We start from the raw sequence: 27,155 nt of genomic DNA, 5'->3' as shown, positions 1-27,155 counted from the left end.
TTTATCATTTTTTTTTTGCTTGCTTTGGTTTGCAAAGTGCTCAAGCTCAGGATGGAAGACTGTATAGACATTGCAGATTTATGACAACAGTTTGGGTGAAGTAGAATTGAGGAACCATGTGGGAAACGGTTATATGGCTCAGCTGTGTCCTTTTATGGTTATGACAAACTAAAGAGGAGGCAGGCTGCTGCTGAGGAGAGGACAAGGAGAGAAGGAAAAGAAAGTTGGTTTAAAAGAAAGAATTAGATATTTTTTGGGAAACTGTCAGGAGGTAAGCAAGGATAATAAAGTCAACAGGGAATTAGAGGAATTTGGAGCAAGGGAAGGAAGAGGTAACACTGGGGGAGGGAAGATCAGAGAAAGTCATTCTAGTGTCTGTCAGAGGATGTTGGGAATGACAGCTTTGTAAGATGTGATAAAGTGTTTAAAAGGAATGTGGGGCATGTGGTGGGAGACTCTATGTATCCCCCTGAGGTCTTAGTGGGTCATTTCTTACAGTGGAAACGTTCTCATGAAACATAACACCACTTTACCTGTCCTTAATAACGCCCATCTTTTAAAGCTGAAAAATCACACTGTTGTTGCAGGATTAATGAGTCATTTGGCTCAATCTTTAAGCCAGTAATTATAAAACATGTTTGTAAAACAATTTTTTAAAAATAACTTTTTTTTTTTTTACAATTTAACCCCCGCATTGTGTTGTATTTGGACACAAACACAAGTATCACCCACCCGAACACACACAGGCCCCACAGTTTTTCCTTTAATGAGAGGATGCTATTCAGTTTGCTGCTCCGCTGGTTGGAAGGGCCTCTGTGTGGGAAGGTGAGCGAGAAAACTCAGCTGCACTGTGTGATTGTTCAGTTTGTTTTATCTGTTTAAATCCAAATGACACAGCCTGCTTTATTATCATTCTTCAAAGGTTCCATTTAATATAATCCAATTGAGATCAAAATGTGGACATTTGCTCTTAAAATTATGTTGCATTTTAGGGTAGGACCAAAACATAAACCTTACACTAACCCTGCAGTAGTGCTGCAATAAACAGCCACCAATAAATTTGTGATTAATTTAAGATATCTGTTTTCACTTGGAATGTTAGTCAAATTCTAAAATTCAGATTTGCTGAAATTTCGCTCTCATTTATTAAATGTGTGTACAGCAAAGATTCCATTATGAAAACATGATAATAAATTAGCTATGTTCCATGCCAGGTCTCAGGGTTAGTTGATTTTAGTTCTGGTGTCTTTGTATTTCACTTTATCTTTTATATTCATGTACAACAAAGAATAAGATTAAAGACAAATTGCATAATTGTGAGATTCTGCTATTGCAGTGTTAAGTTTAAATGAAAAAGAGTAAACTTAGATGATGTTTAACTTGTTTGACAAAATTGTGGAACCTATTTTAAAATGTGAAATGATTTTAGACGACAGTAATTTGAGCTCAGGATTTTTCAGGAGCATGACTGATGCACTTAAAACAGTGTTAGTGTTAGGAAGTGAACATTGTGATTAAATGTTGGGTGTTTGTTTTTTTGGGAGGGATAAAATTGTGGCCATTAAGCACAGAATCTCTCTCCATCGTCTGGCTTTGTACCAATGTATCCATTGTGGCCACAATGACTTCGGGTTTTTTTTTTTTTGCATGTCCGTTTGCACCTGACCTTTAGAAGCACTAAGAAAGATGCAAAAACTGCAGTTGAGTTTCTGATTTTGAAAACCGCTTTGCATGTGGTAAAGGTTTGCATCTCTATATTCGCCATCCACTGATGATGGCTTGCACACAAAAAGGTATCGCACGAGCTGTATGTTGATTTGAAAACATAAATCTCTTTGCTTCTCTTAAAGATCTGCTCTACTCACACAGACTCCATTTGCACAAGTGTAAAGTGTAAGTATTCCATTGTAACACTGGACGGTTATTGGACGGAACCAATTAAAAGTGATTTCTACAGCAGCAATTTCGAAAAAGAAAGAAATGCTGATAAACATTGCTTGTTGGAATTAGTCAAGCATTAGATCCTTAATATCTGAACTAATCAAAACTGACCCCTTTTTTCTGTTTTTGTCTTTTAAACAGTTGGTTGTGTGTAGACATTTCTAAAGAGGTTGTCAATGTGGGGATTAAACAGAGTTATTTATTGTTTGGACTCTGGGAATTTTAAGTGGGACATTAGAGGTGAATGCATTTGAACACTTCAGTGAAGCAAACTTCAAGGTTTTGAAGGGGAGACCATTTGGGCTCTTGTCATGTGCTGTTCTGCACAATATTGTGCTGGAGAGATGGGTTAAATTTGGTTTTCTCCACTCTGATATGAGCCAGTTTAGAAGTGCAGCACATCATCCAACTCTGGTAAAAGAGTTGATTTGGTAGGCATGATATTAAAACTATATGATATAAAACATGCCATTTAGTTTGCCAGTAATTATGTGTGATGTTTTTATCCATCCATTCATCCATTTTCTGTCACGCTTATCCTTGCTGGGGTTGTGGGGGGGTGCTGGCACCCATCTCCAGCTGTCTACGGGTGTCTACAAGTCCATCGCAGGGCTACACAGAGACAAACAACCATTCCCGCACACCTTAGGAGAATTGAGTGAAGCCAATGAACCTAACAGTCATGTTTTTGGACTATGGGAGGAAGCCGGAGTCCCCGGAGAGAACCCATGCATGCTCAGGGAGAACATGCAAACTCCATGCAGAAAGACCCCAGGCCTGGAATCAAACCTTGAATCTTCTTGCTGCCAGGCAACAGTGCCACCCACTGCACCACTGAGCAGCACGTGATGTTTTCAATAGAAATAAAATATATATTTTTTAATTATTTTGAATACTTTATTCATGGAAACGAAGCCACCATGATTTACATTGATAGGCATCCAGACGCGTTTAAACATCAGGTCCATTGCGTGCTTGGGATTGGGCCAATGTTTACACAGATTCATGCTCCTGCCTTACAATCATTACTCCACCCAATGCCACCGCCAGGTGTTGATAAAGCAGACGAAGTGTGCTCTACCAATATCTTATCATTTGATTGTAACATTTCTCTCTTCTAACCCTCTGAAGCATGGGATCTTTGTTACAATCAAGTCAGTGCACGAGAACAGTGCTGCATTCATTGTCTGATACTGAGGGACCTTAACCTCCTCCTCGCCATGCACGCTATGACCAGTGTGGGTTTATACGCTCTCCTCCAAGTAGGAGTTGGTGTTCGCAGGCGTGTTGGAAAAGGCCTCTGTGGTCTGAGGCTGACCGGCTCAGAGTATTTATATTACAGAAAAATCTACCATGTTTTGTCGCTGACGGATCTGATTTCTTTTTAAATGATGCTTTAGGGCCTAAGGGGGAATTTTTGAGGTTTTCTTCCGATCTGTTTTCCCTTACGGAAACAGTGGAAATAGCAGATTTGGTTTCGAGATGGCTGACCTTTCACGCACAAACACTTTTAGCACAAACTTGCATCTGAGCACACATGATGGGAGCTCAGATATGTCAGATGGCTTGGTGGGTGATATATACGCTCAGTCATAAAGTCTGACAGATTATCTCAGGGATTGTGGAAACCTAAGAATGTTTGTGTTCGAGTTAAAGGGCCGTAGTTCGAGTTTAAAGGCTGATCTGAAAATAACCAGATGGGCCTGTGAAAGTATGCAGTGGAGAAGAAAGCAGCAGTGTGACTGAAAAGCAGCTTTTCTATTTTAAACTAATGCTACTTGAAAAAATGTGTTTTTTGACAGTAGTATAGTTAATCTTTTTTTTTGTTTTGTTTGTTAAAGCAGACTAGTCATGATTATAACCCTGCTCTTATTAGTGAAATTAAATAGGATTTTAAGATTAGACCGGTCTTTTTCCTCTAAAAATGCTCTGAATATACCCGGCCAATTGCTAGAAAGGAACGCATTCTAGAGGTCCGGTGATTCTCAAACTGATGCTTTTTTAATATTCCCCCACTTACAATATAAAAATGACACATTGTCACATTTATCATCACATTAGGATGTATTGCTTTTCTTTTTTTGACATTATGTTTGTCAGACCACAGCACTAATTCCTCTCTGGCACGTCCTAAAGATTTTGTGGGGGCTAAAGTTTGGACACTTGGCTGAACAATCTGTGTGTGAGCATAATTTAGGGTTAAATAATATGTTTCCAGCTGAAACTAAATAACTTTTGCAGTAATTATCTAATGGCACACTTGTACCTCTTGTTTTCTTCATGTAGTCCAGGTCAGTGTGTAGGTCCACTAGCTCCGAAGAAGAGACTCCACAGCATCCAGATCACTTCCTAGAATGGGCTTTATTTTCTATAGTTCTAACTGAAAAGACATGAGTCTGATATAAAGTAAACGTGACGGTCAGCCAGGCTTCTGTCTTTCTAAACTGGCTGTGAACTGAACGGGGGGTTTCCAAACCATACTGTTTGGATCATGTTCTCCTTTGCTCTTTGGACAAATGTTTCTCTCTTCTTGCTCACATTTCCAGCTGTGCATGTCCACAATGTCTGCTATGAAGCTCAAGTCCAAACAGAAAAAACCCCAAACAAAACTGTCTGCATATGCTGCTAACTGGTATTAATGGGCAGACAATGTTTATCGTCATTAACAGATTTAGCATTGATTTCAAAGCCTTAAATCTTTGTATTCAGATCCGTTGGTTAAAAAAAAAAAAAGTGTTTTTCCCTCCTCTATTAATCGTATTTTATTTCTGTATGGATTCATCCATTTCAAAATGTTTATTTTTTCTAACAATGCATTCCTTGGGCTTCCATAGATCATAGTAACATCAGTTCATCACTTTTTCCTCTTGTATGTCTACTCCTAACTCACAATCTAGCTCACTGTGTGACACAAGGAGCTGCAAACATTTAGGGACTGATCTTCAAAAAGTTTGCGTCTTAAAACGGGTGTTCAAACGGTTTTGAACGTGCAGATAAAACCTTCAAAGAAGGTGCAAAGTGATAAGTGTTTGCATTTCAGCAAACAGTCATTTTTTTGTATTTGTGCCTTCAGTATAATTCATCAAACTCACAGGTGAAGGATGTTCAAATGTAAACATTTATGACGTGCAAAGCGGCTTTTCCAAATCCAAAGCTCGACTGCAGCTGAAGTTTTTCTGTCTTTAGTGCTTCTGAAACTCTGGTGCAAACTGACGCACAAAAATATCTGCTTTCATTGAGGCCTCAGGGGAGGCATTGGTGCAGAGCCAGTGGATGGAGATTCTGTCAGCATGGAAGCATATTTTGACCTTAAGAATAATAGAATTAATTTTTTTTTTTTTTTATAGTCTACAGAGGCCGGTACAGATTAATGCAGCACGACGGCAGACTCCCTTTACATAATTAAACCACAACAAAAAAAAGACTGCATTTAGTTATTGTGGAATGTGTTTCTTGTGCTCTGTAGAGACCACAGAAAGTGTGGGATCACTGCAGGTTTCAATAATGCAAGTTGCACATTTATGTTTTATATGTTTGCACCTCTTTTCTGCTTTTCTGCTAACTTTTTGTCAGTATCTCCAACTACATGGCTTAAAACCTCATCTTTCTTTAACAACCGCCCTCACCTGCCTGCAGAACATGCAGTCTTTTCATTTTAATGAGCGGAGGCAAACTGGTTTGAACATCTTAACATCTTTAGATCACCAAAAGCATTCCCACTTTTTGCACATACTAAAAAAAAAATAGCATGTGCAATTTGGCACCTCTTTTTTGACATTTTTGAAACCCTTTGAGGACCTTGGTGTTTTTTATTTTCATTGTTCGTTGTGTTTTACAATTATGTTTAACAGCTTAAACCCTTTCAATTAAATTAATTTAATCAATCAGTCCGATTTAGGATGAAAATAAAATCTGAGATTTAATCACCCAGCTTTACCAAAATACTTTTTTTGTTCAGTATTACTGAACTAGCAAATAAATTTGCATGCCATCTGGGTAGAGATGAGACTGATTTATCGAATGGCGTATATTAGCATTTTACTATCGGCCCTACTGTTCATTCATTGGCCAATTCATCAGTGCATTCAGCAGCAATGCCTTGAGATCCTGTGAAACTCATGCATTGCCGCTCCCTCAAACTGCTACTCATATTTTTTTTTGATAAAGGTTTATTTTTTTTAAATGCAACCTGCGTAACGTTTTTATCATTGCATGATTCTTTTCATATAAATAGAGGAAGAAAAAGCAACATTTGTTGCAAGAATCGACTCAGTCTAGCCAGTCCTCGATAAATTGATCTCTACATATGCTGTTAGAAAAAGCAGTGGATTTGATTAAAAGATGTCTCTCTCTGTACATTACTTGGCACCTGTGGTCATCCATTATTTGACTCATTTTTATTTTGTAAACTGTACTATGGTGACTTAAGGGGATGGATTTTTTATTATTAGTGCAGATTATCAGTTCATACATATTTTGTCTGTGTGTTTTAGGTGGAACAATCCAAAGTTTTGATCAAGGAAGGGGGTGTCCAGCTGACACTGACCATTGTGGACACGCCAGGTTTTGGAGATGCAGTGGACAACAGCAATTGGTACAAAATACCACCAATCACATGTTCTTCATTTTCCTGTATTCCTCTCTGATCCATGTCCTCCATTTCACCAGCTGGCAGCCAGTAATAAACTATATCGACAGCAAGTTTGAGGACTTCCTTAACGCAGAGTCGAGGGTGAACCGTAGATCCATGCCGGATAACCGAGTTCACTGCTGCCTGTATTTCATCGCGCCTTCTGGCCATGGGTAAGTACAGCATGTAATAGGAGCTGGGGAGAGGCTTTTATGAGGAGAAAATGATTTAAAGATGGCAGCCATGCACAGAAGGAGAGACGCAATATATTCATCTCCCTGTGTTGAAGATGAGGAGACAGTCAGCCAGAGTTTGACCCACAAAGGTTACATAACCCACTTTTGCACATGCTCAGTAAAGATCTGCTCACAAACACAGAAGCAGCCAATCAGAAGGGAGAGCCTAAGATGTTCACACATGCAGACAAACACCTTCTTCTGTCATCTTGCAGCATATTAGAGAGTGTATGTGTGCAGCAGTGGATTTGTACAACTCTGAAATAGATTTAAAATATCCCTGGAGAGGGAATACATCAGTGGAATTTAATCTGCAGTCGGGTGTTCAGCTCGGATTGATATATAAATATCAGAAACGTTTTCTCCAGACCTAACTGTTCTATTCAGCAATGCAGAACAAGGAGACCCCTTACAGTTAAATACAATCACTCAGTTAGTGCAGGGCTTTGAAAATGTGATTATGATCCTCCTCTTTGAAAACTAGACATGCACAGTAAAGGTTCAGTCATGCTAAGCTTCCTTCACTCCCTAGATATATGTTCATGTGTTGTAATATCTGACAAACTTTATACCGTTCAGCTGGCTTTTACTGAAACTTTACAGACATTTGCTGTTTCCCCTTTTTAATTCTATCCAATAAGCAGCCAAGGCACACTTTGGAGCCACTCCATACACAACTCACAGAAAGCTGTAAAATTTGAAAAGGTATAAATCTTGAGTTAAAGGAACGCTCCAGGCAAATGTTCCCAGACGCAAACTTCCTCCAGTGGGTTTGTGTCCCAAGCACTTCCATCAGCAGTCTTCTTTTTTCTGTTTTATTGATGGTTTCTTAAATCATTGCCAGTGTTTACGAGATAATTTAGGAGTTCTAAAACAGACATTTCTGGACAGTCGATATCTTGTCTACCCGAAGTCTGAGTGCAGACATACTGACTCCGGTTTTATCCGGAGCTGCTTTCACTCAATCACTACTGGAGCAGTGGAACACAAACTTCACCCAAATGTGCTTCTTCTGTGCAGATATCACGTCTATTTCTCTATTTTTATTATTCTGCATTCCTGCTCCAACAAACTAAAGCACGCTGTCAGAGGTGTATGCAAACACAAACATCATGCATTGTTTTGTTTCACAAATAGAAAAGACTGCACCCATACAGGCTCCACTGTTTACTGCGTATTTAATCATGTGGTTGTTTGCTGTAATGAAGCTCATATTTGCCTTCCTACACAGCTCAGAGTTCATTGTGTCAGAAACTTATTTGACATTCAGTAGTCAAGACCCTGCAGGGGACACACCACTTTCTTGTTCTTCTCATTTGATTTGATCTAATTTGCTGTTCTTTGTGTCCCCCTGCTGGTGACCCACTAGACTGCAACTCCATTGCAAATTGATGCACTGAAGGTGAAGGCTTGGGTTCATTCATCTGAATTTAATTTTTTCTGTGAGTCATAATGCCTGACAGCACTGCTGACCTTCTGTAAAGTTAACTCAGATATGCAGCAGCCAAGAATTTAATTAACCCAGAATAGTTAGACCTAAACTACAGAGATGCTGACTATAGGGCTGACTAATTTTGAGTTTGAGCTGTTAGTTTCTTTTACTAAAAATATTTCAGTATTCAAGTGTTACATTCATTCTTTTATTTTAGTTATTTTCTTTTACTGATCTGGAATTGCAGTTATCAGTCATCTTATTTTGTTTATAGTAAAGACCGCTTTAACTGTTCCACTGTGATACATGCAGCTAACCAAAGAAGAAATGGAAAATCATGCTAATAAAAATGTGTCTACAATTTGATGCTACCAAGATCTTATTCATTGTTCAGTATTTACCTGAATCCATTTCTTTAGTGGAAACTACCAGCAAACATGGATAAATCTGACTGGAAATGAGTGCCTGACCTACAGAATCTATGACTGAGGTTAAGAACAGACAGATAACAAAGTTTTCTCTCTAATTTCAAAGGGACGGTATTGAAGCAGAACACCAGCATAAGTTACTCCAAAAACTGGAGCTGATCACAAAAATAAATTCTCAAATTATTGTTGGGTGTCTTTCTGTTCATTTATAGTAATATCGTACTTACCATAGATAAATATGAATCAGCCTTGCATTAGAAATGCTGCTTGGTGACTTTTCTGCATGTGAGTCTTCAGACATACATCTGTTCATCAGGCTACAGAGCAGCAAAGTAAGCCAGACTTTCTAGAGCAGTATTGTTCAGAATGAGTCACAGACTTTCTTTGGCGTGTGCAGCACAGTTCCTCCTGCTGTGATCCGAGGCAGAGCCGGGTCCTTTTCAGTGTCATCACAGTGGCACATGTTCAGTACCAATTGCAATGATTTCAATCTAAGAAGAGTAAACAGAATCCTGATTAATTTCCAATAAATATTATCATCACACTTTTCTACATTAATGACATAGCTTTGTTTTCCTAATATGATTTAACCATTTGGCATAGCGTTATGCTTGATTCAAAATGTGAATTCGACCATAGTGACGGGATATAAGGAGTCCTATGAATCTGCAGTGTTCCCCATGGGTTGAGAATTTACATGTGGTGTTGGGCAGACCAGCTCACAGTCTGGGCGCAACATAACTGGATATGGACCCCTCAGTTCGTCATGACTGCTTTCTTTCATGGTTCCAACAAGTTAATCAGAGCTATTTATTTCATTGGAAATGTTTTTCTAATGTAAAGTCTTGATTGATCAATTAATGTAATAATTAAATCAGGGATCTCAAGTTAAATAAAAATGTCACTCTTAAATGTATAACATTTATGGCACTTTTGGCTTTCCATAGGTTCTGCAATTGGATTGGTTTCTATTTATCTACTCTTGTTTAGATTTGCAGGATCATTTTATTTTTCTTTGCTGTATGAACCAGTATTTCCACTGACTAACCTGTATGTGAAATAATCTCCACCTGATTTTAATACCTTCCTTCCTTTTTCTCTCTTTCTTCAGTTTAAAACCTCTGGATATTGAATTCATGAAGAGGCTCCATGACAAAGTCAACGTCATTCCTCTCATCGCAAAAGCCGACACACTGACTCCTGAGGAGTGTCAGCTCTTTAAAAAACAGGTTCGTCTTTCTGTTTCTGCTACACTGGCCATAAAAGGTGTACGTTGCCAAAAAAACAATAGTTTTAAAGACTGTTTTTATCATACTGTTTCCTCTTTATTTTCCTTATAAAACTTGTAATATTGATTGAACAGATGATAAAATTGCTTACCTGTGTTAAATCGAATCATTAGTGCTTTATGCCATTAAAAGGTTACCTATATAACCCCTTAGTTTCATTAGATGCGGAAATCTCAATAATTTTTTCCCCTCATACTTGTAAATGTTTAAATCCTTGTTTAATAGGCCTACATTTACGCTTCCCCCTGTATTTCAGGTCTTTGGGCCGTATCTCTAATTCAGATTTTCTTTCACACCCTGACAGATAATGAAAGAGATACAGGAGCACAAGATAAAAATTTATGAGTTCCCCGACACTGAGGACGACGAGGACAACAAGCTCATCCGCAAGATCAAGGTAATCAACAGAAAATGGCTTTTATTTTACATCAAGGCTTTGAAGAATTTGATCTGTGTCCAAACCTCATATTCTGCTTTTGATCCCTCCCAAAGCTGCTCCCTAAGGAAACTTTAACCATTACTACTAACAGTTGTAATGGATAAAGTTACTACTGTTCATTTAGCTAAAGGAACTTCAGTCTTACTTCTGGGTTGGGAGCTGTGTTCCTTATTGGACCATTTGCTGTGTTCAGTCTTAACATATACAGACCTTGCTGAAAAATAAGAACTTATTAGTTCGACCATATGTTCCACTTTATAATAACTCCCAAGTTAGTCAAGACTATGATGAATAACACGCATATTTAAAAGTAAAATTTAGCTTCCTTCGTTGCCAAAGATCAAGACTCCCTTTTCACATTTGTAGATCCCACAGTCTCCTTCATATAAAGTAGTGGTCGGCAACACTCAGCTCTTTAGCGCCCTCTTTGTGGCTCCCTGGAGCTTTTTCAAATATTTATGATAATAGATTTTTTTGTTTGTTTAATATGGTGTGCAGGAGGTCAAACAAACCTTCATTATATTTTTCAATGCCGTAAACATTTTTATAATAAATACATTTAAACAATAAATGTAAGCATTTCTTTCAACGAAAATTGGCGTCATAGCCATATAGATCAGTGGCCATAGCCTGCGACACACGTTTCAAAGCGGCGGGTGTGTCTCGGGCCATGGATCCCAAAGGGGGAAAAAAGTAATGACCTGATGACAACAGAGGATTCAAAGAAGAATGGACTGAATTATCTGCGTTTATTATCAGTGTGGAAGGGTTGCTGCATTTTTGCTTTGTAATGAGAGTTTATCAAAAAATAGAGTAATTTGGAAAGTCATTTTTAGGGAAGGCAAGCTAAATATGCAGCCAATCACCAAGTTGGGAGGGAGAGAAAAAGTGCGATTGCAGAACTTCTGGATAAATTAGAGGAGCGCAAAGATAACTTTTAGAAGTGGATTATATCTCCAAACTCCACTGCTGCTAGTTTTGTTGCAAGCATGGAAAACCGTTCACAGATCGAACAGGTAGCGCTCTTATGCAGGTATGTGAACTTTCCTCCATATTTTCCTCCCCAAATCCTCAAAATAAAAATGACGTCAAAGAACGCTGGTGACAGAGGATGGGTTAGAGAGCACTGCTCTGATGGATGTCAGTTCCTGCTTGGTTGCTCATGACTCAACAACTCCTCCCAACAGAAACACATCTACCATAGAAAGATTCCTTTATCGGGTTTCTATCATTTCATTAATGCAACAAAGCCTAGACCCGCACAGTGAAGCGGTGCGCAGTAAATTCCACGCAGTGAGAGTGTTCACTGCTCCTTCCTCACGTCATGCTACTATGTAACATTTGCTCCAGGACAAACAGTTAATCATGAATGCTTATTATATATTTAAGCCACGTACTCCTTTTTTATAGTGTATCGAGGACCAACTCTGCCATATTTAAAAATAAATACAGAAATAAATAAATGCTGAATAAATAAATAAGCATGCAATTAATTGCCAACAAAAATACAATAAACAAATAAATGTAAGTAGAAATTAAATTATACAGTAAGACATAAATGTATATAACTCTTTTAATTAGCTTCTTTATTTATTTGCCTTTATAATACTTACCTTATTTATTTTTTTGTCCTTTATAATCTTCAACTTTATTTTTTATTACTTATATTTTTAAGTATTTATTTATGTGCATGTTATAATATTTTTGTCTGTTTTATTCTTCCTTTGTATTTTTTTACCTTAGTTATTTCTTCGCCGCTGTTTATTTCTGTCTGCCCTTTTTACATTTCTGCCTGTCATATTTACATTTGTGTATGGATTTGTGTCTCATTATGCAAATGAGGAGGGGGTTTGTCCTAGAGAGTCAACTTCTGCTCATTGGTTGGCGGTCCATCTTCTTAACCCACAGAGCTCAGAGTACTAAGTGTAATCTAAGTTCTCTTTTCTGTTGCTGTTGTTCAATAAAAGTATGTTTTAAGATTATTTGAGGCGAGAATATTATACTTTTAAGCATCACCATATAGCCCATTCACAGATTTAATTCGTAATTTAAAAGAAAATGTGAAGAACTTGAGAGGAACGCGGCACCAGCGGAGCTCCAAGGGTAATGGCAGCCAGGTCTAACCACAGCCCGTCTGCAGCGGCCCTCTCTCGGAATAGCCGTGTGTGAAGAACCGCTGGCTATGATGGCGATTTTTTTGTTGTATTTGGCAAAGTTTGGCAAAGTCCCTACTCGCGTTCTAATGACTTCCGACTCGACATCAGACTCTCCTCCTGTAGATTCGACCGATGTAGTAAAATGCTAACCAACACGCTTCACACACGTAAAAAAATACAAAGGAAGAATAAAACAGACGAAAATATTATAACATGTACATAAATAAATACTTAAAAATATAAGTAATTAAAAATAAAGTTGAAGACTATAAAGGACAAAAAAAATAAATAAGGTAAATATTACAAAGGCAAATAAATAAAGAAGCTAATTAAAAGAGTTATATACATTTATGTCTCACTGTAAAATGTAATTTCTACTTACATTTATTTGTTTATTGTATTTTTGTTGGCAATTAATTGTATGCTTATTTATTTATTGAACATTTATTTATTTCTGTATTTATTTTTAAATATGGCAGAGTTGGTCCTCCATAATAGTGGGCTAATACGCTTAGAGCCCATCTTGCCATACGAGGCTTATAGAAGACTTTTACATTTTTCGGCTCCAGACAGATTTTTTTGTTTTTTGTTTTTTTTTGGCCCAATATGGCTCTTTGAGCAGTTTGGGTTGCCAACCCCTGATGGTCTGATATAAAGAATAAATTAATTAGTCTTATTTTTTTTTTCTTTATCATTAAATCTTCTTCACATTAACCCAAACTGTTGCACTAATTCCAGCAGCAGCTCTGCAGCGAGAGACACTCTGCCCCTCCCCACCAGCAGCAATCGCTGGACCAAAACAATGAGCCCAGATAGTTTTAGGTGCATTCACACCGAATGCAGTGTGTGCGGCAAGAGCTGAGGACTTGCATTATATCCCTATGCAAACCAGGCAGGAGCGGTTAAGGGGTCAGCAGTGAATTCCATGTGGGGAGAACACACTGCAAATCTATCAACCGATGCAGATACAAGGAAAAACAAACAGCTAATATCAGCCAGCTGGTGTGTTGGCCTGTCTTCTCTGATTATAGGTTTCATTTGTTCCAACATGCAGCTCCTTTCTTAAATACATCAAAAATATTTCCAAAAAATAAATGTTAACTTTTCCAGCCCTTCACCAAAATGTGAACAAAACTGTTCCTCTTTGGAAGCAAACTATATAAACGGTGTGACTTAGTAGAATATATGGCATTTATCTTTCATTGTCCTCCTAAAGGTTATATTTGTTAGAGCAGCATGAGACTCCAGTTTTTTGGGCCTTTGATATGTTTCTAACGTTGCACACGTTTATTTGATTCCTTTGAATTTGGGCCTCTTTGCTGAAGCTGCAGCAAAAATAAAAAAAATGTAATCAACAGCAATCAGAGACATTGCTGACATGTACAGTAGCAGGCTGACTGGGTTGATAGAGACGCGTGTGGGGCTGTGTTTGCCATCTTGCTTATTTTTACTTAATGGGAAAATTTGTTTCTGGGACTTCTTCTATAGATAATATAGAAATGTTTTTAATATTCTTGGAGTTTTTTTGTTTCATCTCTTTTTTTTTTGTTTCTTCTTTTTAGGAAAAGATGCCACTGGCTGTAGTTGGCAGCAATGTGGTTGTTGAGGTGAACGGCAAAAAGGTCAGAGGTCGTCAGTACCCATGGGGCGTGGCAGAAGGTAGGTTGACTCGGGTCCACCTCTGGAAGAGAAATAAACAGGTTTGAACTATGAGAAGAATGTAGACGACTAGAACACAGGCTTCAGTAATTCAAAGTTTCAAGAAACCAAAGAACAGTTTTAACGTTTCATCAGATTTGTTATGTGGATCCGTATAAACTCTCACTGCACTTTATCAGACAGGAAATTTGCCAAAAAGAGGCTGAAACATGTTGCTGTTTAAAGGTGGACGTGTTTGGAAAGTTGTTTGGATGAATGACGTATGATGGAACATCATGCATGTTTCCCCCATCTGTCCACTCAGTGTGTTCTGTACCGGGTAATATATCAACTTGTCAAAAATCTAGATCAGCTTAGCTTTTATTTGGAAACTCTATAATTGATTGAGGAATTGTTAAATCAGAAGCTAATGGAAGTAGATTAAACGCATTTAATTACACCCAAGATAGATTTTTAAAACTGGACTTTATAAATACCTTTCTTTATTACTCTAGAGTTGGATAAACAAATTCTAGCTACACTCTCACTGGAACTTTATTTTATATCTATCACCACTTAATGGTGATGCATCAAACACATAATAGAAAGAAGCATTATCAGCTTTTTGTTCAAGAACTGAACTTGATTTTAAGCCTTCCAGGCTCTAAATGACTGATAAAAAGACCATCAGGATTGAGGCTATTCCCGTCCAGATAAAATAACCAGATTGGGAACAAATGCTTTGATCATAGACAGTAAAACCTCTGGACTGAATTTGTTTCCTTCTTAATTCTATATTGTTTTTTTTTTTCATGAATATTTGATGTAGCATAAACTATCTGATAATCCACTGTTTAGGTGTGAAGTGTTACATTTTGACTAGTGAGGGCATAGATCAGTTAGATCAGTTTCCTATCCTACTTCCCTCCTGCACCAGTGTACCCACTTGTTTTGGTAGAGTTGATCCTGAAAGGGATTCTGGAAAAGGAGAACAGACCTGGAGTCCTCTGGTATTTCACGCATCCTCACAGTCCACCTCTGTAAAGTGTTCTCTTTTCTTTTTTTATGCCGTTTTGGGAAGGGGTCTGTATATCCTCAATGAAATAAAGTGAGAAGCCTTTTGTTGCTTTGTGGTTGACCATGTATCAGTCTGTCACTGTCTCATTCTTTCTTTTCTCTCTTTTTTCCCTTTTTTGTTCTTTGTCTACTCTATGTCTTACAGAGGGCATTTTTGGTAAACAAACCATCATTCACTTTATTTCAACCCCCCCACACCTCTTGCCTCCATGTAAACTCCCACCTCCCTCTCTTCAGAATCTGCCCCTCCCTCCTTTCCCTCCACTTTCATTTGCTTTGCTCTCACCTCATTAGGCTGATGGTCAAACCAATGCTCTGATCAGACTTGGGCTATAGACTGAAAATCTCCGTAACACTAAAGCAGATGAATTATGCATTAACAGTTCAATCCGTAGACACATTTATTGCCATAATGAAAAGCAACACATGCGTCTCACAAACAGAATGTGACGGTTAACAAGTTAACCGGAAGAAACTTTCAGCATAACCTTCCAATGTATGACCTGGTATCTGCCACAACCAGGTAGGGAGAGGAGAAAATGGACACAAGGCCAGGTCAGCTCTTTATGGGAAACTAAATCCAGAGCAATCATTCATGGTTCTGTCCATCATTCAGTGAAGAACTTTCTAGAGAAAAAACGGTTAAAGGCAGCAGTAGAAGCAGATAAAAATAACGGCCCAGGATTACCATCTGTCGGTCAATACATATGCTGTGTCTGAACGTCTGTCCTAACCCCTTAATCTCTAAGTCAATATATAGAGCAGGCACTATATAGTGGACTTTATAGTGACCTTTCGGACAGATGATCACTACCTTTCGCTCCTCGTTGCTGACGTGACTCTGCCTACCGGCACAGCACCCGGCCATCTTTGTTCCGTCTCTCCGTCAACATAAATCCCATGATGCTCTTGCAAAGCATTTGGGGACATATCCGCTGCCGCCTACAGCTGTCTCTACCCGGCACCGGCAACAAATAACAAAGATGGCGCAGTTACTGTGCGCAGAGGCGGAGTCTGCGTAAAGCGAAAAGTAGTGATCATCTGTCCGAACAGTCAGTTAACTGACTCCCCCCGCTCTATATAGTGATTAAGAGATGTAGGGGTTAGGGTAGATATTTGGGCACCTATATAATATGGCGTTATAACTATATAGTGCTCTATATAGGGGTTAGGGCTGACATTCAGTGATCAAAATTAATATGGCGGCTCTTGGTAGCCCTGGCCAGTAATACAAGCATTTAGGCTTAGTCCACTTTCTGCAAAATAAAATATAAAGCTATTGTCCACGATAACTGTATTGATGCATGAAGATATGGTACCAAGATGAAGTTAGGATATAGGAGTTTTGCTCCAACTCCTGGCTACATACCAGCAGATTTCCACCACCCGGTGGATAATAGTGGGACCCATAGAGAGAAAAGTGTAACCCCGTCACATAACAACTGGTACAAGTTTAACATTCAAAGCTCTAGGAGAGGAGAAAACATCCATTTATCATAGTCAATTTATTAAGCCTTACAGATATCTTTGCAATAAACGTAAACGGAATAAATTTATAAATTTATAATGTTTTCATTAATTAAGGGTTTTTATGGCCCATACATTTTGTTGAGGAGAGCCAAGTATGTACCAGGGTTCATATGACGCTAACGTGACATGAAGCTTTTCTCAGAGATTCACTGAATGTTTTCTTTATGTCTGCAGGGGTTTTTGTTCTGTTGTATTTTCTGTTCTGCTTTAATTACCATGACCTGATGCTAAAGCAGAGACATGATGAAATTAGTCAGAAGCAGATAATATACTGGCATCTAGTTTTTTTTACCTGAACCAAAGTTTTTAAGACAATTTAGGTTTCAATCAGAATGTTTTTGTGGTTTCAGTTTTGTAAACAGCAGACACTTTTAGTCGAGGCAGGTCAGAAGTTTCTGATGTGAGGAGGTTATAAGACCTCATGAGGACATTCTTTAGTCATCTGTTTACTCATAATTTTTGGTTTAATAAAAAAAAGACAATGATAATAAGCAACGTTAAAGAGGAAGAAAGCCATAGCAATCAAAGTCCACCTTAAAACTGCCCGGAGATTAAGTTTATTCCCAGGTCTGATTCTGTTAATAATCATGGAGAGAGCTAGAGGCTGTTTGGTGCTGAAACCCCATCTGCAACCAAAAAAAAAAAACTCACCCTAATGCTGTGGTTTCCTTATTTGCTGCTAAGGCTTTGAACACTGATTTAACACTGATGATTTAACACTGATGGTGATCATCAGTGTTAAATCTAAGCCCCAGAGCACCCTGCAGCTCAGCTCGTTCGCCACTAACTGAGCTGAAAGGTGCGGAGCGGGGATGGTATGAAGGCCTTGCTGCATCTCTGGATCACAGACAGCAAACCAACATGCTCTAACACATTGCTTATAGTGTCATAAATAGTTATGGGTAGTTAGTGTTTACTAGCGGAGCATGTAGCAGCTTATTTGATGAATTTGGGTAACATGGCTTGTGATAAATTTTCACTCATTAGCATACAGAATTTGACTGTTAGAGCTTCATCTTGATAGAAAAACATCCTTTTGTTCTGCATGTATTAAATAAAAGGCTGTGTGCTCTTTTTTATTGGACCAATTCTATTTCATCTTCAAGCCATTAAGGAGCACAGTCGGTAAATAAAAGCGGTGAAAATGTTTCTGAACTGTATTCTGATTGGTTACCTTTGAAAAATAGGATCCAAAAGCGGTGAGGCACCATCAGTAATCAGGTGTTATCTGACATTTATTAATACGTTTTTAGACTCTGTTAAATCCTTTTTTGTTTTCTTTTGACCCTTAACTTTTACTTAGATTCTCTACCTGTTCCTTTACTGAGGCTTGCACTCCCTCCTGGTCATGCATAGAACCCCCCCAATAACCGCCACACTCCCTTCTACAAAGACCTGTGTTCCTTATCAGTCAGTTTGGTCACATGCAGGTTTTGGTGTTTGATCCGGGCTGAATCTGGGCCAAATGCTGGCCAGTTCTGGGCCAAGTGTGAGCCGTACGGATCCCAGCAGCTCCAGACCCAGATTTAGCCCCTGGCTGGGCGCACACAGTAACTTAAAAACCGTACCCCTCCCCTTCGTCAGAGCTCCCTCCTCTAGAAGAGACAGGAGGTCAGTGGCTGCTTTGGAAGGCCAAGGGCAAGGACAGCTTAAGTTTCATCAATGGTAAGGTGTCCTCCTTCTTCCCTCTGCTGGTCATGATGTGCTGCTGAGTTGGTGGGAGGCAGAAAGGAGCAACGTACTGAATGAAGAGGAGGCTTGGAGATCCACCATGTTCAACCTGAGCAGTAGTTTATCTGGAGTCCTTTTCCAGAATCCCAAAGTCTGACCTTTTTACCCTGTCTGCTTTGTCTCAGTGTAAACTTATAACCATTCCACTGAGCCACAAAGTGGGAACAGTCATGTTGTCTTACCCTCAGTACCTCCGTCTGTGTGGCGTTCTGTGAGTCCAGTAGAGTAACACTGTGATCGGATAGGACTTTTTTTTTCTACCCATTTAAAAGTATAACTCACTAAAACAGATAAATCTCTTTGTTGTTTTAAAAGTCATTTATTTAATGTGCTCAAACTGGTCATTAAAGTTGCTTCCGCATGATGTTTCGATGTGCTTTTCTTCCTACATCTTAAAGAAAAGTTTATATTCTCTAAAACCTTTTTAATGTTTTGATGAAAATGTCTCCCAGAAGCTACATTTCCATTGAGAGGAATTCCTTCCAGGTGGCAATGGATTTGCAAAGGCAGTTAGATGCACTGTTTTGTACATCCAGCTGCTCATACAGATTATTTCTTTCACTTCAGAGCTGTAGGATTCAGGAAAATATTTCAAATAAAATAAATCTGGGTTTGTTGTTAACAGGACAGCAGGAAAACAGCCGTTCGTGTGAAACGCTTAGCTGTTTCATTCATTCATTATTTTAGAAATAAATCTTTGACCGTGTTGGACACACATTGTGACTGCTGGTTTGGAGAGTTTAAATTATTTCAGATTAACCATTATCTTTTTGATTAGCAAGGAGCAGGGCTGAAAGGGTTTGATTGTACAGGGTTTGTCTCCAGTTTGTCCTGTAGGTGTCAGCAGAGCGCATGCAAAGGCCCTGAGGGGCTCATTGACTTTCTAAACACTTTTGTCTCGGGCCATTAAGGATCTCTAAGACTTCCGTGTAACACTTCTGTTTAAGTTGCAAAAAAAAAAACTCATTAAAGCATCTGAGAAAATCCACCATCTAAAATAAAATGGCAATCTCAGCAGGTGTGCTTGTTGTGGGAGAAACTCCTACATATTCCTGAAATTTAAATCTCTAAAAGAACTCATCCTATCTGATCATAGTCTTTCTCTGTTGTTTTCTCTAGATACAGTACTAACACTATAAAATTTTGTTACCATGGGAACGGATCTCGTTGAAAATGGACCCCCTTCCTTTAGACCTCCTGAATGACTGAACTGTCTGTTTAATACTGACTTGCATTTTAAAGTTTTTAGTGTGAAGATCTTTGAATCCATGTTATCTCAGCACTAAATCAAATACTGAACAGTTGGTAAGTTTTTAGTGTAGAAAGGAAACAAGCCACAGATATCTGAAAATCCACCGCAGAGATAATCTGAGGATGAATTTGATAAGACATGGTACTGTTGAATTGTGTGTCTGACTGCTGCTGTTTTCTTCTCTCTGCTTGCTATGTTTCAGTTGAGAACGGGGAGCATTGCGACTTCACTGTGCTGCGCAACATGCTGATCCGGTGAGAAACAGGGTTTTACTGCAAACCTGCTTCTCTCATTTTCACAGGGATGTGCCCCAATGATGTCCATCTGATAGTGGCTTCAAGCTTTCTGTCCCTAAAACTGTTTTAATTCTGCATTTGGAAAGAAAGTTTGGAAAAAGGTGCTACAGATTTGAAAAGTCCATTCCACAAATTGAAATAAAGATAATATTCACAGAATAATCAGAGCATAGTTTTATTATAGTTATTGATGCATTTAAAGACAAAATTTAAAATTTTGGCTTTTTCTACGTAAAACAGGGATGTTAAATTTCAGTGTTAGTTTATTTGTCATACGAAACAAAGGCTGTTTGGCAGGACTGGGTATCGATTTTAATTTCAACGATCGACTGCATAATTATCCAACATATCAATATTTTTAGATTATTATTTAGCAGCAAATGAACAGAGTAATAGCAGTTTTTGGCAGCTATAGAGAGCTATATGGAGAAAGGATTCAAAATGGGAATAATTTTTTATTATAATTTTTCTTTACTCTGTCCTATTTTATAAAAAAAATCATGATGTAAGATAAAAGGACTTTAATATTTGAAATAAGTTATTTGTTTTATAAGATTTTTGTAGATAGTAAAAAAATAAAACATTTATTAATTACTAAATATCGTTTTTTATTAAAGGGTCAACTGGGCTGCTTTAATCCAAAGCTTAGAGCTTTTTTGTTGTTTTTGCAGCATTCAGATGGGGTTTTTCAGAATGGGAAAATTCAAACAAAACAGATAAATGAATAGCACTAAAATGTAAATTGTTCAATATTTGTTTTTTTATTTAAACACATTTTATTTAAAAATTTGTTTTCATGTTGTGTATGTGATTTTAAATTTGTCTTCTGTTAGATTTTATGTTTATCGTGTCATATCTTTGATTTTTGTTTGTTTTTTGTTTTTTTGGTAAATATGGACCTCGGTCTGTCCATAATGTTTTGCGGTTAACCCCTTTGCGGTTAATATTGTCATTGATGGGGGGTTTTGTAGTTGGAAACTAACACAAGAGAGAAGATAAACTTACTTGCGCATACATATCGCAATAATAGAGGTTTTTAGGTAAGGAAAGCAAATGATCATTTTGTATTCATGCGATCATCCTGAAACGGCTCAGGCGTCTGTGGGTACAGTGTTTGTTTTGCAAAAGAAAGTTGCGGGTTTGATTTCAGTTTCCTTCTATAAACTGATCATTAGTCCCTGGGCAAGCTGCTAAACCCAGGTTACCTGCTGTATGTTGCTTTGACCTGGCTCAGTGACGACTTTTAACCGATTTAAACATGGTGTTCTGTATTCTGATGGATTTGGGAGATGTTTATTTCTGTGTTTTTCCTTTTTTTTTTCTCTCCTTCCAAAGGACACACATGCAGGATCTGAAGGACGTCACCAACAACGTCCACTATGAGAATTATCGCAGTAAAAAACTGGCCGCTGTCACCTGTAACGGGGTGGACACCACCAAGACCAAAGGGCAGCTCACAAAGTAAGACCTCAGCTCTAGGGATTACTATTTCTTTTTAAATAGTAGTATTCTATTCATACATAAAAATACTGTAATGCCTCAGTACGGGGGGAGAAAATGAAGTTAATATTTTCCAACTGTACAGCGCTGCGCTTCATGAGAGTCAGAGATCCGGTTCAGTTTCAGCTGATAGAAAACTCCACCTAGCAATCTCTGTGAACTTCTCTTATCTCCTTTATTTCTGTGACCCGCAGGAGTCCTCTGGCTCAGATGGAGGAGGAGCGCAGGGAGCATGTGATGAAGATGAAGAAGATGGAGGCGGAGATGGAGCAGGTCTTTGAAATGAAGGTTAAGGAGAAGAAGCAGAAGCTGAAGGATTCCGAGGCTGAGGTTGGTGATAATGATGGTTTACCTCAGTGCTGACTTATCTTCAACCGTCCTGAATGGTGTAGATGTAGAAAAGTTTAGAAAAGATTATGATTGAAATATCAAAACTGACTTTATTAGATAACTTGTGAGCTATTTAGAGGATGCATGAAAATGAGGTCAAAGATGAGTCTAGGTATATAATTCAGGGACCTCAGTAAATTTATTGGCTGACTAATTATCTTCCTTTACAGTTAAAGGTATAGAGGATGATCTTTTATTTCTGGATGGATTCATAAAATAAGTGGTCCTCCTAATTGTCAATCATCCTGGTGATATGTGTACGTAAGGCCATCCTATGTGCTTGTCCTGCTATCTTTTTGTGCGCATTTACACTTTCAGGTGTGTATCTGTGGTGAGCTGCGGTTTCAGAAAGTCATTGAAGCTCACCTTTCTCACCACGGGTCTTTGAAAACGGCTGAGGGTTGTAAAAGTGTCTACCATGTGTATAAAAACAATAGAAAAGCATCAGAAGTGACAGATATATCCTAGAATGTTTTGCGCGGAGAGCTCTCCTCCCAAAGCATTATGGGATTTGCTGTCACAGTGGCCCACTGTCGCCATAGGCTGTTGCTATCCGACAGCGGAGACTAAGATGTAGCAGTCACCACGTGGTGGAGGTGGAGTTACGTTACCAATGGAGCAAAAAGCATTGATCTGTCCAAATGATCACTTAACTTGCAGTAGAAAACCAGTATTAACTTGAGTCCGAAAGTGATTCGATTCTGTGCTGATTTTTTTTAATCCACAGCTGGAGAGGCGCCACGAACAGATGAAGAGGAACCTGGAGGCGCAGTACAAGGAGCTGGAAGAGAAGAGGCGAGTGTTCGAGGATGAGAAGGCCAACTGGGAGGCTCAGCAGAGAATCCTCGAGCAGCAGAAACTGGATGCCTCCAAGTCAGTACCAGTTTGCTTTGCCTTCATCACCTTCTGTTTAGCTGTTAATAGTGACGGAACAACATTATGAGACTGAGGAGGAAATGGGAGGAATTTAAATGTTGATTGACTTTTATATCAACTATACTTTTGTATCAAATTCACAGCAATAATCAGAAAGCTTCCTGAGCTTTAGTGAACTCCAAGGGCCCAACACAATTTTTTATCTCTGTTGGAATCAAACTTCTTTTTACACCATTTTACACTTGATCTTGAACGATCTTGAAGGTAAGGGAGAGTTGCACTCTCCCTTACCTTCATTGCTTTGGCTTGTTGACCAATGGTATGGTACAGTGAAGTAATCACAGTCACATGTTATGATAAATATACACACAAAGGATGTATTTACTGACAAACTGAGCAAAAACAAAGCTTAAAATATAAAAGAAAAAAAATATATGTCAGCAGGCGCAGTAATTTGTCATTAAAACGTTCAGTTACTGGTGTATAAATAAATAAAAAAATGTCAGATGCACCTTTCATTGTCTTGGTTTAGTTTGGAAAATAGTTAATGTATTTTATTGTTTCTCCTTTCTCTGACAGGACGATGGAGAAGAACAAGAAGAAAGGGAAAATCTTTTAAAGCCAGAGAAAACCTCCCGGTTCAGTTTCAAACTCCTCTACCTGTCCATGTCCTCTGAAGTCTTTGTGTCATGTGGGCCTCAGACCGATCATTCAGTCAGATGTCAAATTCAACCTCCCCCGTATCACACGACGCAGAAACGGACTCGCCTCTGCAGCGCCTCTGCTTCTCATGAGGAATGCATGTTTGTGCTTTTCTATTTGCTGTATTTCTTGACAAAGAGGGACCTTCCTCAGAGTTACCACGTGGCAGGGACCATGCATATCCATTTGTAAACATGTAGTTTTTCAGGTCCGCAGATAGCGGTTTGTTTTACTGTTAGGAAGCTAGAACCCCTCAGACATTGAGTGTTTGCAGTGTTGTCAGTCTGCTGACGCTGATTCTGCTTCAGGAGCTGCTTGATCCGACTGCAGACAGACTAGTTAGTGAACCCGTTCAGCGGCAGATCTCCGTCTGCCTCAGGAAAGGGTAAGAAAACAGGATTCTGTGGCACTATTCAGGTTTTAAAACACTCGTTAACAAGGTTTTTCCAAAATAACTTTTCTTCCCTTGTCTCTAGTTAAAAATATCTTCTAAGATTAACGGCTGTAAACAAATGAAGTAAAAGCTTCTCAGTCTGAAGCATGTTTGCATTCTGTCCAGCTGAAAAGGTGTTCTGCTAACCAGTTAAAATCAAAATGTTTTTTTTTCTTTATAATAGTATGAAAAATAATCCCTTCTGATTTCACGTCTGTTCTGAAACATTAGAATTATTTCTGTTTATTCTAGGATATAAAGTGAAGCCTCACTGGTGTGACATCACAGTGAACAAAGGTGTTTTATATTGATGGGTTTTATATCATCCACCTAAACCCTCTATCATGATTATTCCCAATAGTTTATGCAAAATTACACAAAGGAGGATTTGTTTAATCTGTAAATTGATAGAATTCCAATCAAAATAAAGTTTTTCATATTTGTTTTACAAATAAACTCACCTTTATGTTGATAAATAACAGAACAGATTTAAAGGGTTTAGTTTACTATTTCTTTCCTCAGAGCTGTAATGTTTTATTTTCATATGATGGATATAAAATACTGGTTGTACTCTACCTTAATCCCTTCTTTGGTTGAATAAATCCCTTCTTCCTCCTGATAAATAGCAGGGCAAACCCACAGCACATAAAGTATTAACTGTATTTACCTGCTTCTGATGTGTACAAACAAGAAGCTGTTCAGTTTTTCTTTTTTTTTTCCACATTATTTCAGAGCAGAACCGCATTCATCTATACATCTGTCCCCTTAAATAAAGCTCCTCACAACTGCTCCCCCTTTTTTGTTTACATCTAATCTGAAATCATAAGAATCTGTAACGACTGACCCAAATGCTTAAGTTTAGCTGTATTTTTTGTAATATTTTCTTTTTTTATATATATCTATATAAATACAATGTTTCTTCTTTGTTTATCATGTTTTCTGTCTCTTAACTGTACATGGTTAATATTAAAGTTATGCTTTAACAATAACTGCCTGTGATTTTCTTTTTTTAATCGTTTTAGGCACTTAAAACTTGGGCATTTACAACTTTTCATGCTGTTGGAATTGAATAAAATTATTTTTGGTGATTGGGAAAAAACAAATGTTCATCTTAAAGGAAAGTTGATATGCTGGTGAAGATTCTCAGTCATCCAGGCCATAGTCATTCAAAAAAAAGTTTTAAAAAATCAACTGGACTTTTTTTCCAAGTTTGAAGACATTTCACTTCCCATCCAGGAAGCTTTTTCTATTCAAAATGGCTGAAATTGCTCTGAGTTCTTTGTTAGCCTGCAATTCCTAAAAATTTGATAGTGATATGTTATAATTTTAATAACTAGCTACACCAAATATTTTTTAAACCAAAATAAGTCATTACTGAGTTGTCACATTTTTGTGAAATTAAACTTTATTGATGAAAATAAGCACAGTAAGCTGTATAATATTTTGACGTAAGCAAAGAAAGGCAAATATGTGTATATTTACAGTGGGATTCCAAAGTCTGTAAACAAATAGTTTAGGGTTTATTTTGATATAGACCAACTTCAAAAAAGTCATTTTAAAAAGTTCAAACATATTAATTAAGGCTTTTAAATTAAAGATTGTATCATTTATGTCTTTATTTTTTCTAAAACGCTGTTGAAACTAAATCGGTATTTAGTAAAGGTTAAAGTCCAAAATGAATAAAGTAGAAAACCCTCCTATTTAGTGGCCAAATAAAAAAAAAATCTAGGAAACATTGGTTTGCATTTATGACAGGGTTGTTCAGGTTTCCATGGAGATGATCAGAGCGTTTTGGACCCTGCTGCGGGAAGTGATGAGCTTCATGCTGTTCAGACTGCAGGTGAAGAGGATGGCGCTGCTTGCTCATTATCGCTCTTGGAGACTTTTGGAGTTTTCATGAAAGCTCTGATGGCCCATTTCTGAGTCAGACCCACACAGTAGTCCCCTTGAGGAGTGTTAATCCTGCAGAAATAAAAATTGGTTGTTAATACGTTTACATTACAGGAGACTGAGAATTGCTTTCTATAAACTTTCGAATTATCAGTGAGAGATGGACGTACACAAATCCTCGTTTTGAGCAGCTCTGATGAGTTTTGCTGATGGACAAAATGTGGGCGTCTGGGATCCTGCCTGTGAAGAATTTAAAGCAGCACCTCCCGGGCTTCAAGTCATTCGGTCCATGAACTGAAAAAAGAATAAAGCTCCAATGATTAACATGAAACAACCTGATGCTTTTATTCCTATTAAATATGCCCTCAGTAAAACCCTTCCTCAGAACCAAAGCCTCATGGATCGAGTTCAGGGAAAATATTTTCAGGAAACCTCATAAACCTTTGATCGGACAATTTCTGGTATACCGGTTGCAAGTTTTCTACTCTGTAAAAAGTGTTTTTGAAGAGAAAGCAGTTGTGAATCTCTACACATATATTGATCAGTTTGTAAGAACTGCTTTACATCTCGGCTGAATGGAGCCAACCAGCTTCTGGCTCCTCTGAGCAGGTATTCCAACCAACGGTAACTAGACTGGTTCACATTATCTCTACTTTCTATTCTGTTTCAAGTTGGACAATAGTTGGAGGTTTGAACTAAGATGCTGCTCATCTCCTGGTTTGGTTTGAGTTTCATCACTTTCCAGGCATTTTATATTTCATATAAGGTGACATAACCTCTGGAAGCCCTTGGATTGGTCTGTGGTTGGAATCAGTGATATACCTATGAATTATCTGAGACAATATTAACTTTTGTTTCTTGTGTCAGAACACAAAGGGCCAGGTTCACTAGTGCTAAATGGCCCATAATTATAAAGCACTTTTGTTAAGTCAGGAGGACACTGGACCAAAGTGCTTCACACTACATTTATCGATGGTGGCAAACTACATTGTAGCCACACCTGCCCTGGGGCTCACTGACAGAAGTAAGGCTGGCGTGCACTAGCGTCACCGGGCCCTCTGACCACCATCAGTGGGTTGCTTCACCATCAATGCGGGTGAAGCCATAGCCAGGGCTTGAACCATCAACCTTTCAATTTCAGGGCAAACTCCAACATCCAACGCCTTCTCTGCCCTGTAATGATGCCATGAGTGTAAGTGAATGGTGTCCATTACCACTCCTGCCATTTTCTATCCATTGTTAATGTTTACTTTGTTTAATTAATAGATGTTTTATTTTGTTTAAATTTA

At 38.2% G+C, this 27,155-nt stretch overlaps 1 protein-coding gene across 4 annotated transcripts in view; it reads left to right on the top strand.

Annotated features, from left to right (window-relative positions):
* The window catches only part of LOC107099368 (septin-7-like), a 54,843-nt gene extending 29,888 nt beyond the window's left edge, over positions 1–24,955 (top strand). For 2 of the 4 annotated variants that reach the window (XM_015397452.1, XM_015397450.1), the window contains exons 4-14: positions 6,435–6,535; positions 6,610–6,744; positions 9,779–9,896; positions 10,261–10,353; positions 14,114–14,210; positions 15,412–15,423; positions 19,982–20,033; positions 21,411–21,536; positions 21,770–21,905; positions 22,693–22,838; positions 23,421–24,955. In XM_015397452.1, the coding sequence (XP_015252938.1) occupies positions 6,435–6,535; positions 6,610–6,744; positions 9,779–9,896; positions 10,261–10,353; positions 14,114–14,210; positions 15,412–15,423; positions 19,982–20,033; positions 21,411–21,536; positions 21,770–21,905; positions 22,693–22,838; positions 23,421–23,460 (1,056 nt within the window). In that variant the 3' untranslated portion in view covers positions 23,461–24,955. The remainder of the gene's footprint in view (positions 1–6,434; positions 6,536–6,609; positions 6,745–9,778; positions 9,897–10,260; positions 10,354–14,113; positions 14,211–15,411; positions 15,424–19,981; positions 20,034–21,410; positions 21,537–21,769; positions 21,906–22,692; positions 22,839–23,420) is intronic. The other 2 variants (XM_015397454.1, XM_015397453.1) reach the window with 2 other exon arrangements.
* Positions 24,956–27,155: the final 2,200 nt, after the last annotated feature.

Source organism: Cyprinodon variegatus, unplaced genomic scaffold (assembly GCF_000732505.1).
Source record: "Cyprinodon variegatus isolate N-32 unplaced genomic scaffold, C_variegatus-1.0 Scaffold863, whole genome shotgun sequence".
Lineage (NCBI taxonomy): Eukaryota > Metazoa > Chordata > Actinopteri > Cyprinodontiformes > Cyprinodontidae > Cyprinodon > Cyprinodon variegatus.
This window is presented reverse-complemented; position numbering and strand designations above follow the sequence as displayed.